At 33.5% G+C, this 13512-nt stretch overlaps 1 protein-coding gene and 1 non-coding gene across 2 annotated transcripts; one reads left to right on the top strand and one right to left on the bottom strand.

Moving 5' to 3' along the window:
* Nucleotides 1-251: 251 nt before the first annotated feature.
* On the bottom strand, nt 252-322 carry TRNAG-GCC (transfer RNA glycine (anticodon GCC)). Its single transcript has one exon. It is a non-coding gene; the product is annotated as a tRNA-Gly (tRNA).
* Nucleotides 323-2763: 2441 nt separating this feature from the next.
* Nucleotides 2764-5598, top strand: LOC132049747 (aldehyde oxidase GLOX). Its single transcript, XM_059440667.1, has 5 exons — nt 2764-3324; nt 3478-3600; nt 3815-4314; nt 4647-4794; nt 4904-5598. Exons 1-5 carry the CDS (start codon nt 2988-2990, stop codon nt 5392-5394), a joined length of 1599 nt encoding a protein of 532 aa, XP_059296650.1. The 5' UTR covers nt 2764-2987; the 3' UTR covers nt 5395-5598.
* Nucleotides 5599-13512: the final 7914 nt, after the last annotated feature.

Below are 13512 nucleotides of genomic sequence, written 5' to 3'. Positions count from 1 at the left end.
CTTCCTTTTTTTTTCCTCTCCCACAACCCCCTCGCAAGTTCAAAATTGAAGTGTATAAACTAATCTAGTTTCAAATACTAACAATGACATTTTCACTTCTACATTTAGGCTTGGCTATGCGCTTGAGAGTTGAGGGTCTCCCATTTCATTAATTTACGGATGTAATGTGATAGTTCAATGATAGCTTAGACTTTAGACGAGGAACAAAATTAAGGATGCAAAAAGATAGATGTGAGAATAGAAAAAGATAATGCACCAGCCGGGAATCGAACCCGGGTCTGTACCGTGGCAGGGTACTATTCTACCACTAGACCACTGGTGCTGTGTGCAGAGTGTACCATAAGACGCGGTTAATGTAGAATCAAAGTGTTAACTTTCGGCAGTTATTCATTTGACAATTCCTTATTGTAATAAGCCTAATTTCTTTCATTTCCATTTCTATTTATGTCTATATTGCTTGTGCTTATTGCCTGATTTTTCGTTTTTTTTTTTTTTTTTAGTGGCCTGTCGCATGCTAAACTAATAATGAGGACATAGTTTACTATGACTTGTTTTTGGTTTTGCTTAGCTGTGGTGTGTGTGTTCACTTATGGTGTCTTTTGGTGCAAACAAACACTGGTTTTATCATTTTGCAGTGTGTTTGCAAGTTGTAATTATTCTGAGTCACTCCTTTTGTTTATTATTGGTACCGAATTTGGAACTTCTTTTTTCTCGTTTATTTTTCTCTCTAATGAGTGTCCCTACTGAGAAAAAATAGTGTTGATTAAGACCTTTGTGCTGATCTTTCATATACAGAAGAAATATTTAATCTCTAGGTACGACAGATCAAGGCATCATATTCAAGGGTAAAATTAAGCTCGTTTAATGGAGGTGCAAAAGTTGGTAGTGGAACCTGTAGTATGAATGAAGTAGTTTAGTATTCGAAGACAAATTATTGAGTATCAAAATGAAACTGCCACATAAAGCAAAATTGATATAAAGGATCCATATAGCCTACTCAACTAGTTTAATTTGAGACTTAGGTATGATTGTTGTTGTTACTATAAACCAAATATAGAACAACAACTGCTAAAGTTTTACATATCCCTGGTAGAGTTCGAATACAATCAACAAGCTAGAATTCCCTTCTAGCTTTTCAAGAATCATTTACTATGTTCTATTTAAAGGTGAAAAACACATTTTCTGGAAATCCAATCTAATAAACTGCTAATTGGGTCAATGTACTATCTCTGTATAAACTCAATCTGTGGTCCTACTTTCAGGAAATGTGCAAAGTGGGGCAAAGATTAGCCGGGGGCCAAGCCAGCATTCGAGTTATGCGTTTGACAGAACCCAATAACTCTGGCTCAAACTTATGTCAAAATTTGTTTAATATGTACAAAATTAATTTATTCAGAATTCAATAAGTAACAAAAAATGTGATCCAGAACCCATAAGCTAAAAATTCTAGTTCCACCTCTAGCGATAGCTTTAACTAATTGCCATGATGGGATGATTTTTAAGCATTGACTACAAATAGGACATGAGATGTAAACAAATTGAAATGTCAAATATCAAGCCTAGAGATCTTTAAAGTTCAAAGAAAGTAGAAATTCAGCAACCAAACTCATGAAAGCCAAAGTAGAAATGGTTAAAAAGGAAATGAATCAATTTCTTCACATGGCGGCCCGTACTGTTAAAAGCAGTAAGGTTCTTTCTCATCTTTACTCCATCGAATGGAGTCCATTCCTTTTACCTCATATCCTTTTTTTTTTTTTTTTGGCCAAACATAGTACAACATAACCACATGCTACATTCCATGGTCTCTTCTATAGTTCTTACAATTGCATAAAGTAAAATTGCCGACACTTCTACCATCTATTTTTCCCCCTATATGTGAACATATTGGACATTAAAGCAAAACACAGAAAAATGATTTACTTTTTTCTTTTTTGCTACACCTCTGACTTCAATACATATCGTCATTAGATGCCAGAGTTTACGAGATATCAATTACACATGTTATATTTACGGTTAATAAAGTGCCTCCTTTTCTAGAGACATAAAAGTAAGATGCTGTTGAGTCCCATTCAGTGGTGGGAAGGGGACATAGATCTCGTTATCTTGGACAATTGTTACCTTATAAGCTATAATTTTTTGGAGTTGAGTCAAATTCAAGATTCATTTGAGAGCAAGACCTATTTTATTTTCTTAATTTACCCAATATTAAGCTTCCATTATATTATCCACGATCTAATTGGTAGGCTGGTCGGCCTGGACGTGGAGGGATAGTGATGGGATGGGTAACTTGGCCTCCTTTTATCAGATGCAATAGTCACAAAAAAAGGGGTTACAGAGAAGACAAGGAAGCACAAAAATATAGTATCTTCCTCTATCCAAATTTATGTTGGCATTTTTCAGATTTCGAGAGTTTTAAATAGTTTAATTTACTCCTCCGTCCCAATTATGTGAAAGTGTAATTATTTGGGGAATCAAACTATTTTTTCCTTGACTATAACTTCTTAAAAGTATTTTATATCATTAACTATAGTGACTTATATTTTTGTGTAGTTTTCAAATTTGTAAATGTTATTTTAAGATATTTGAAGAATCTATGTGTTTTGATCCTCATACTCCGAACTCTTCAAATAAATTGGGAAAGGGAGAATAGCAATTGTAATTGCATTATTACCTAATTTTGACATATGCTCTAAGTTTCAAGGGGAGTGTGTAATTTTGACACATGCTCTAAGTTTCCAAGTTAAGAGGGAGTGTGTAATTTTGACATATGCTGTGTCTTTAGTGACTTTATAGATCACAGAAACACTCATCAGTCTTCTCTCTTCAACAGCATACGATATCATTTTGTCCATTACCTAATTTTTACTTCTCAAACTAATCCACCTCCTCCTTTTCTTCTTGTCCTTTTCTCATGCACTACTCTATATTTTAGACTTCAACACCAAACACTCTTCTATAAGCTCCCATTTCCTCAACTCACTAAACCTATGACGACATGGAACCTTCTATTCCTTTTCTTCTTCCTTATTCCCACACGTGCCGACCTCCCTGGCACGTGGGAACTCCTCGTCCCCGACGCCGGAATTTCCTCCATGCACACAGCTGTCACACACTTCAACACCGTCGTCCTCCTTGACCGCACCAGCATCGGTCCTTCCAGGAAAAAACTACCTCCCCACCATTGCCGTGTGGACCCTAATGACCCCATTTTGAAAAAAGACTGTTATGCCCACTCTGTTCTTCTTGATTTGCAAACAAACACAATTCGTCCCCTCATGATCCTCACCGACACGTGGTGTTCCTCTGGCCAGTTTCTCCCTGATGGTACTGATAGGGTTTGCCCTGAATTTTCAATTTTATTTTCTAGTTTTACACTTTCTTTTATATTAGTTTTTAGGCCAATTTGTAGTTCACTTTGCTGTCTAATTTATCCATCATTAGCTTTCGCATAACGCCTTGTTATTTTGATCCTCACAGGTACACTTCTTCAAACCGGCGGCGACCTTGACGGGTTCCGTAAATTTCGAAAATTCACTCCTTGTGAATCTTCTAGCTCCATCTGTGATTGGGAAGAACTTCAAGAAATTCAACTTTCACAAGGTACTGTTCGAATTTTGCTTCACTAAAATTAACACTAGTTAGTATTTCAAATGAAAAGGTGTCTACTAATGAAGGATTGTATCCTTTACCACACCTGTTCTATTTAATTGCAACTTCAGCCTTCAATTCTATGTTGGTTATTCATATTATCAAATCTTTATCTTTGTGTTCTTCTTCGTATATTTTATGTTCTTGATATATAATTTTCCAACAGGTAGATGGTATTCCACTAATCAAATACTACCAAACGGTGAAATCATAATTGTCGGTGGCCGTGCAGCTAATAGTGTGGAATTTTTCCCACCAAGAAAAGAAGGAGCATTTGAATTCCCATTTTTAACTCAAGCTGCAGATAAACAATATGATAATCTTTACCCTTATGTTCATTTACTACCCAACGGACATCTATTCATATTTGCCAACAACAAAGCTGTTATGTATGATTTTACAGCAAATAAAGTAGTAAAAGATTATCCAACACTTGATGGTGGGCCAAGAAATTACCCATCAGCAGGATCATCAGCTATGCTTGCACTTACAGAGGATTATTCTAGAGCGATCATTGTAATATGTGGTGGAGCTCAATTTGGTGCGTATTTAGAAAGGAGTATAGATACACCTGCACATGGGAGTTGTGGTAGAATTGAAGCAACTGGTGAGAACCCAGTTTGGGAAATGGAAGATATGCCTTTTGCAAGAATCATGGGTGATATGGTAATTTTATGATTTGTCCTGAATTTCCTACTATTTTATTTGGATATTATATTATCGTTGTGTTTTTCTTCAAAAAGATTTTACCATATCTATCATTTTTTTTTTTTTTGGAATAACATCCCAATATGGTCATTAAAGAATCTTATTTAGGGAAAAATTATTCTCACAATAAATTTTATGTTTTTTATATTTGTTTTCTTCATATATAGGTGAGTTGACTGAACTATATTAAATATAATACTTCTTTAATTTTAGAATAGTTTCACTGCTGTATTGCTGCCAAAATCAAACATTAACTTTCGCGTGACGTCTTGTTATTTCGATCTCAACAGGTAATGTTTCCAACCGGAGAAATTCTCATCATTAATGGAGCTCAAGCAGGAACACAAGGCTTTGAAATGGCATCAAATCCATGTTTAAACCCTGTTTTATACAGACCAAATGAACCATTAGGACTTCGTTTCATGACTTTGAATCCTGGTAATGTTGGGAAAACTTTTATATTAGCTTTCGTATTCTGATTTATCATCGTTAGAGATTTGCAATTATTAGCTTCTGCACGACATCCTGATTATTTTGATCCCAACAGGTACAGTACCAAGAATGTATCATTCAACAGCCAATTTATTACCAGACGGTCGAATCTTGATCGCAGGAAGTAACCCACACTTTTTTTACAAGTTTGCAACAGAATTTCCAACCGAATTACGTATCGAAGCGTTTTCTCCGGAGTATTTATCACCCGACAGAGCAAATCTTAGACCAGTAATAATCGAATCACCGGAAAAGATCAAGTACGGTGAAGATTTCGGGGTGGTGGTGACAGTTGAGCTGCCAGTGGTTGGGATTGTGGAGGTGAATTTAGCAAGTGCTCCATTTTCTACACATTCATTTTCACAAGGACAAAGGCTTGTGAAGTTGAGTGTAACAAGTGCGATTCCTAATGATGTCGCCGGAAAATATAGGATCGGATGTACAGCTCCGCCTGACGGGAAGGTGGCGCCACCAGGGTATTACATGGTATTTGCAGTAAACCAAGGGGTGCCCAGTGTGGCACGGTGGATCCAGGTTGTGGTTTGAAAGCTCTTTTTTTTTTTTTTTTTTCTATTTAATTTTTATTATTTGATATTTTCTTTTTTTTTTTCTTTATTTTTATTTAGTTTTGGATATAAATGTGATAGGTTTCCTCAAATATTATGGATTCTGAAAAGTCTGAATGAGACTGCAGAGTCTATTATTTTATCCTTTCAAATAAGTTGGAAAGATAATGAAAAGTACAATTACTTTTATAGTTTTATGTTATTTTTTCCTTTTCTCTTTTTTTTTTTTCATAACGTTTTCTACTAGTATCTTGTTTTTCTAAGTTTTTCATCTATTAAAAGCTTGATTGCATTAAAAATTTCTAACCCTGGATTTGGACAAAACCAGAAATTAGCTCTATTTGTTATGAAATAAATGTATGAAAACAACATTGAGACAAGTGATAAGAGTGTTACTAAGAGAGATACTGAAAACCATTTTATGTTTCTTTCAAGTGTATATAACGTGACTTATAATGCCACCATCATATGCATAGATTAGTTAAAGCAATATAAAATATCATGAAATTCATCTTAAATTGTGGTGGAATTTTAAATACTCATCTATATTTTTGTTAGAAATCTTAAGTTCGAGCCTTGATAATATGCGGTCTCTAATCCTTTAAATTCAAATTTTCCTACGCAACAAGATATAATGAATGTATGCACCAGTAGAAATAAAGTATGCTATAAACAATTTAAATTGGAATTTTCCTACGCAACAAAATATAATGAATGTATGCACTATTAGAAATAAAGTATTCTATGAACAATATAGAGAAGAGTAGTGAAAATACTGAGTTGTATAGAGAAAAGTAGTTGGAGTTATGATTGTAGATAGAGGTGATGGGAATGTAAGTGGACAACTACACTATGTCTTCTTCCATTTTATATTTGTTTAAGTTGTAATCCACTTGCTACAACGGCTAGTTACAGTTATATTTCTTCAGTGGGACTTGAAGAATTAATACTCCATAAAAACCACTTATGAAATTACCTATTACTTGCCTACAGGCTGCGATAGTACTTGAGGATAATAGACATCATTGCTTAGCCTAAAACATGCATTCAATATATGCAAAGTACACGTGAGGATTAACACCCCGAACTACGGAAATTTAACTTTTACATTGTTTAGCGTATTCAAAACCTATATATGTACGTAAGCACAAAAAATCTACCTTACATATATAGTGTAATTTTTTGCCGAAGATGTTCGGGCGAACACGTTAGGAACCCTTTAAATCTGCCCCTGTGTACATCCAAGATGTTTCCATTTGCTAAGGGCCAAAAACCAAATAATATACATGCATATTATAAAGGATCTTAGCCAATATAATAATTGGAGATTAGGATGGAATAATAATGAAACACTTTTTGGCCTTTTTCATTGTTATCGTGCCCCATATTTTGCCAGTAGGAAATTGATAGGCGGCTTTAAACTTTTGAGTTTTCTGTTTAGGCACATTTGAGTGTCCATTAGGCCATTATCCAGTTAAAACCTTTGCATATGTCCCATATTCCGTAGAAAGCTTCTTTTGATCCTAGCTTCTTTAATTTTAGGGACAAGACCCCCCCCCGAACTATTTGAATTGCTACGACACACCTTACCTTTTCAGGGTCCTATTACCCCCCTAAACTTATTTAAATAATTACCCCCTAAAAGCCGTGTACATCCAAGAGAATGACATACACTTCCATGTGTATTTATTTGTTTTCTTTCTCTTTTTAATTTTTTTAACCGCTTACGTGTCAATTTTTTTTAAAATAAAAATAAAAACATGAATTTTCATTAAAAAAAAATGAGTTTCTTAGTCAATTTTTTAATTTGGAAAATTTGATTTTTTTTAAACCCATTTAAAAAAAAAAAAAAAAAACTAAAAACATGGATTAAAAACTCGAATTTTCTTTTAAAAAAGGATTTTTAAAACCTTTTTTTAAAAAAAAAATTTGAAAATTTGTTTTTTTGCCCCGAAAATGATTTTTTTTTTTAAATATGGAAAAATGGATTTGTTAAAAATATGGAAACTTGATTATTTTTTTAAAATGTCTTAAAAAATCTTGATTTTCATGATTTCATTTTCTTAGGACACTTTTATTTTTCAAATTCCGGAGTGTCTTGCCAAAATGTGAAAAAGGCCGAATTTTTATAAAATTTTGAAAAAATTAATTATTTTCTTTAAAACCTTTTTTAAAACTAAATGTGGAAGATAGATTTATTTTCTTTTAAGAAAAAAAAAATAAGTTTTAAAAGCTTTTTTTATGTTTCACTCTCTACACACTCTCTTTGCCACATAGAAAGTAATTATTCCGTTTTAAATGTTTAGGGGGGTAATAGAGCTAGCTTCTTATCCCTTAATTTTAAGATAAAAATTCAATTGGAAAGAGCATCTTTTCGTGCAATGTATTCTCAAACAACAACTTCACTTTATAGTACACAACTTGACTCAAACCAATAATTGCTTTTGTTGTACACCAATCTTCATCCCTTTTTTCTCTTATCCAAAAATTTAAGGGAAAAGGGCCAAAATTACCCCTGAATTTTGAGAAATTATTTATTTTGATTGCCTGTGTATTCTGGGTTAATTATGCCCTTACTCTTATACTTGTCCAAATTTACCCCTAATGGGCACTTGTCCTAACTAGACTCTCAACCCATTTGAAACAATAATATCGATCCGATCATGAAATTATTTCACCAATGAATTGTCGCCCATTCTAATGGCCCTCAATTTGCCGGAAGCTTTGAGTGGTCGCCATCCGGCGTTATCCCAAAATCAATCATTCGTTGAAAAAAACGGAGAGCAACAATTGTTTCCTCCTCACTTTAGGCATTCCAAATTAAGATAGAAGTTGAGGGAGAGTTTTGGACGGAATATTACTGAATACCCAAAGACGAATTGTAGAACCATGAATTTCCAATCTCAAATTTTTTACCAATGGAATGTTACCGGGCCTAAGCTTCGAGAAAGAACCATAATCCTTAAAGCTTCTCTCTAAGTATCCATGAACAATTACGTTCCGTAAAACCGAATTTAAAAACAAGTACTAGTATTATTATTTCATTCGGGGGATCGGAGAAATATTTGATCGATGAAATTATTGTGAAATGGGTTCGGGAGTCTAGGATTAGGACACATGGCCGGTCATTAGATTAGTAGGTAATTTGGACCATAAATAAGAGTAGGCATAATTAACCCAATAGTATGCATAATTGACCCAATAGATAACGAAGGGTATTGAACTTTTCCAAAAAATTAATATCGAGATATTTTGATCGCTGTGTATTCTGTTTTGTAAATGGGCACTTGCAACATATGAAACAATAATATAGGAATGAGTGTTAAATTGGTCGGGTCAAAATAGACGTGGAGGAATTAAGATTTAAACTTGATGGTTTCAATTTTTATTTTTTACCAATGAATGTATTTCACTTTTAAATCATGTGTTCAGTATTTAGTACTAGTATTAACTTTTTCTTAGACAAATCTCTATACTTTACTTAAAAAAGAGTAGGTTCAATTGGACCCATTGAACTCAAATTGCGGTAACGAGCTTTGTCATGAAAACTTTATAAAATTGTCTAATACTTAATTGTAATTTCAATAATGAATAATGTTTCTCTCCTATATGATTAACGAGTATCATGTCTAAATGAAATTATGCAAAAAAGTTAATCGGTCGATATTTAAGGGAAACTCCTTGCTTACAGCACATATGATAAAAATAATAACATTTCCGTTGGGTCGTAAAAAAATAGTTGCATAGACTTTCATAGAGTTAATAGGGCAATTTGTAATGACTTTATTTAGCGTGGACTCTACGTGAAAAATAGCTGGGAATATTTTAATATGTATATATTATTTTAATAAAAGGCAGTGATTCAAAGATCGCTTTGTGATCACTTAAGAAAATCCTATGATGATGCCTTCTGTTGGAAAATGGAATCATTTACCACTATTAAAGAACTAAATAAGCACAAGTTAGGTACATTTTAAAAGAAACAGATGCTTAAGACATATTAATTAAATCTGGGTTAATCGGTACTAACCTATCATTTTTCCACGTGAAAACAAATCATTTTTCCATATAAGTGTAATTTCTAAGAACTTAAAATTTCACATCAGATAACCATGCAATTCAATATGTACCAGAACATCAGAGATACTAAATTCAAGGCTCATCGCCACCTTTTTGTTAAAAAGAATATATGAGGGACATTGTTTGCAAATGTAATCAAGGAAAATGAAAAATTGTCATCTCCAAAAATTTGAACTTTAGGAGAGTTGGTATAGATTTTCCTTCGCCATCGAAGATTTTGGACATTCTCAATAAATTTTGATTAGTGGCCGTTTGGCCATGAATATCTTTTACTTCTTTAGGAGTTGAATTTCGAAAATCATGTCTGATCATAAAATTTCCTCAAATTCCAGATGTGGAATTGAAAAAACATCAAAAAGTTGTTTTACATTTTTCACTCAAAATCACTCACAAACAAAGGCGGATCCAGAATTTAAACTTTAGGGGTTCAACCTTTTAACATTCTTAGCGCATAAACCATTTATTTAAAAGTTATGGGATTCATGTCGACTATTATTGCAATTTTGATAGATTTTTACACATAAATTTATACTCCGTGTCGAAAGTTTGGGATTCAATTGAACCCCCACGCAATGTGCTACATAAGCCCCTGCTCACAAAAATTTGAAAACAACTGCAATTTGTATTCATGACCAATCACAACTACACTTTTCAAATATCATTTTTCACTTTGAAAAAAAAAAAATTTACTTTTTTCCAACACTCACAATTTTCATGGCCAACGGGCCCTTAACAATGTAACAGTACTAGCTATTATCTATCATCAAATTTTACTTTTCTCCCTCGATTTTGGCAACCATTAGAACTTTATGACCCAAACAACCCACATCTTCTTGGGCTGCCTCTCTAGTAAAATTCTTGGCCCATTTCCTATTCGACCAGCCCAGTTGGAGGACAAATACAACCTCACATGATGGGCTGTTAAGCAAATATGGTCCACAGGCCCAAACTCAGTAAAATACACTCCAACTTGAGCTTACAAATTGAGCAAAGAATCTATTATCGAGCTGTCGACAGTGACGAATCCAACCGTGAATTCGTGTTAGTCACACAACTGAAAAAACGCCAACCTCTCACAGACATTTCTGTCGAAATACTGTTGGAAATATTAAAAATCTGTTGAAAACGTTTCGACTAAGCACATTTTCAATGGAATCTGTCAAAAAAAAAATATTGTAGTAGTGGCAATATCCTAAGAAAGAAAGAACGAGTATAGCTATAACTATGTATACATTTTAAAAAAGCTACTCTCTCAACTCAAAACCCATAGCACCTAAAAACTGAATTTGCCAGTGTTACAATTATCATTTAAGTAGGACAAAAGATGAGGACGACGCAACATGTTTTCATCTTTAAGGTTGTGTCACAGTCTTGACTGGGGTAGTATGTTGGACTATGAACTTGATTAAATGTTTTTGGTTTCATGAGTGTTGTCTGCAAATGAATGGTCAAAAGGGTCACTAGAGGAAATTCAAACCCAGTAGTACATGCTGGTTAATTGCTGGCTATCAGCATCACGCATTGCCTTCTGCTGACATTTGTGACCCATTACCTAGTCTTGTTGTGGGGGCACTATTAAAATCTCTTAAGGGACATGAAAATTGTGAGTATTTGAAAAAAGTAGTTTTTATTTTCAAAGTGAAAAATGATATTTGAAAATTGGAGTTGTGTTTGGCCATGAATATAAATTAGAGTTGTTTTTTCAATTTTGTGAATGATTTGGAGAGAAAAAAGTGAAAACAACTTTTTGGTGTTTTTCAAATTCCGAAACATTCTGAATTTCGAAATTTTATAGCCAAACATGATTTTCGGAATTCAACTCCGGGAAAAAATAAAAAAATTCAAGGCCAAATGGCCATTTAGTTTTGTCTCCCGGGAGAGGTGGAAATTACAATGGAAAGAAAAAAACTATACATCTCCAGATTCCCATAATTTCCTAATTGTGAAGTTGGAAAATCTGAAATACCATGGAATTAAGCACTAACTTTATTGCCAAACTTCAGATTCAGAAATAGTTTGGACGATTGTGCCATTGTGACATCTTATCCAAAATTCCAAACGACCAGACATTCGATTTCATTTCACTATTTTGTCATTTACCATTTGAACTAGAGCTAGTAACATAAAATTAAAATTCCAAATTATAAGTATTTTATCAACTAATTTTTAAATTATTACTGACAAACTTTTAGGTGTTAGCATAAGAAAAACTGATTAGTATATTAATATGACAGAATGTATCATATTTTCTAATTGTAACCTAATGAGCTTAAGCTTTTGAATGATAGTTAATATACTGGAATCAAGTTTGAGCTCAAAACAACCTTGAAGCTGAGAGAATCTTAATCATTCAGCCCAGAAGTTTACGTTATTTTATATGTGGTTCAAGACTTCTATATAAACCTTTGATATCACTCTCTCGCATGTGTAATCTTGTTTTTTTTTTTTTTTCCACATGTGGACCTTGAATGTTTACTACGAGGGTGCAAATGGTGTACCGAAGATTAGCTCAATATCACGTAAATTCAAATTCATTAAAGGGATTCTTTTTAAAAAAAAAAAAAAAAAAAAAAAAAAAAACAAACAAACAAACAAAGATTGTTAAAATTGTTCGTGTTTTATTCAAAATTGAGTAATTTTGTCATTCATTTGACTTTTGGCCTAACAATACCTCTCGGCCGTTGGGAAAAAGTCTCGTTTTTGCTCTTGGCCCTTAACAAGCTCGAATTTGAGGTAACTTTAACTCATAATCAAAAGTTAAGGATAAATTTGGACGTTTAATATTTTTCTCAAAATATTTGGACATGTAGAGTTAACTCACTCCGTCCGTTAATGACAAAGGCAAAATAGAAGACGATTTGCTAACGTCATCTGTATGAATGAACAAAAATATATCCGAAGATAAAATTGAACATTCCAGATTAAATACGATGTTTTCTCTAGGTAAAAGTAATGTTTAATCATTATTTTAGTCCTTTTCTTTCACTTCTACTAATACAATACGTGACATAAGTCAAAAATAAATATGTTAAACTCCATGCCCTATCATAAGATATTGTCATTTAATTGAAATGAAGAGAGTTTTATTTTCTAGAAGTGTTTTTTGAGTTTCCATTATCGAACAAATTTCTCAGACACACTGTAACGTACACCAATATTGCCGTTAGATTAGACTGGGTTTGGATCGTATAAAAAGCAATTACTGAACTTATTGCCACTATTGTAGTGTATATAGGTGTCGAAGAGGATGATCAACCTAATTGGATTATCATTTCTTTTATTAAATTATTTTTGGTATTATTTTAATGAGGTTATGAATTTCAACTAGTTTAACAATTGTTAACAAAAGATCTGAGTTTCGAGACAAAAAATTAATTTTTAAAAATGAATATAAATGCCACATTGATACTTTTTCAGGCCTACGTTCTAGTTCTTATACACTATAAATTGAGTGAAGTTTCTCTCTATGCCACTTGGCACGACAAGAGACTTTAGATTAAAAAAAAAATTATAGTATAGGAAGGTAACAATAATGATATTTGGCACAAATATCATGTTTCGTGTCATTTTACATCTTACTCTTATGACTTTTGTCGCTTAATCTATGATGAATTCGTCGTATTTGAACTTATGTCGTCATATTTCTTGTGTATAGGTACAGAGATGACAAATGATGGAAAATTGTGCTTAAAGTGAGTAATTTTGGAGCATACGACGAGTAGACGAGATGACGAATCGAAGACCGATGAACTAAAAGGAAAGAAACTGAACCGAAGGCCCTGCTTTTCTTCCGCATCGCGTGAAGAAAGCGGACACAAGACTAGGCATCAGAGCCACGCGATCCTTCCGCATCGCGGAAGGAAAGCGTGAAGCCCCAGAACCTTGCGCGATCCTTCCGCATCGCGGAAGGAAAGCGGAACTCTGCGCGGTTTTCCCGATTCGACTAGGATTTGGTTTCCTTATTTTTTATTTTTACCCTAGACTATATATGTTGCCTGAGAACGGGTCTTGGGATTTA

Source organism: Lycium ferocissimum, chromosome 3 (genome assembly GCF_029784015.1).
Source record: "Lycium ferocissimum isolate CSIRO_LF1 chromosome 3, AGI_CSIRO_Lferr_CH_V1, whole genome shotgun sequence".
In the NCBI taxonomy this organism is placed as follows: domain Eukaryota; kingdom Viridiplantae; phylum Streptophyta; class Magnoliopsida; order Solanales; family Solanaceae; genus Lycium; species Lycium ferocissimum.
The sequence above is the reverse complement of the archived record's forward strand: the minus strand, read 5'-3'. Positions and strand labels throughout refer to the sequence as shown.

What these genes read in the sequence shown, in the direction of transcription:
- LOC132049747 (XM_059440667.1), top strand. Translation starts at nt 2,988, where the DNA reads ATGACGACATGGAACCTTCTATTCCTTTTCTTCTTCCTTATTCCCACA. An exon ending in TGGCCAGTTTCTCCCTGATG is followed by an intron (nt 3,325 to 3,477) that starts GTACTGATAGGG and finishes TGATCCTCACAG; the next exon opens with GTACACTTCTTCAAACCGGC. An exon ending in TTTCATGACTTTGAATCCTG is followed by an intron (nt 4,795 to 4,903) that starts GTAATGTTGGGA and finishes TGATCCCAACAG; the next exon opens with GTACAGTACCAAGAATGTAT.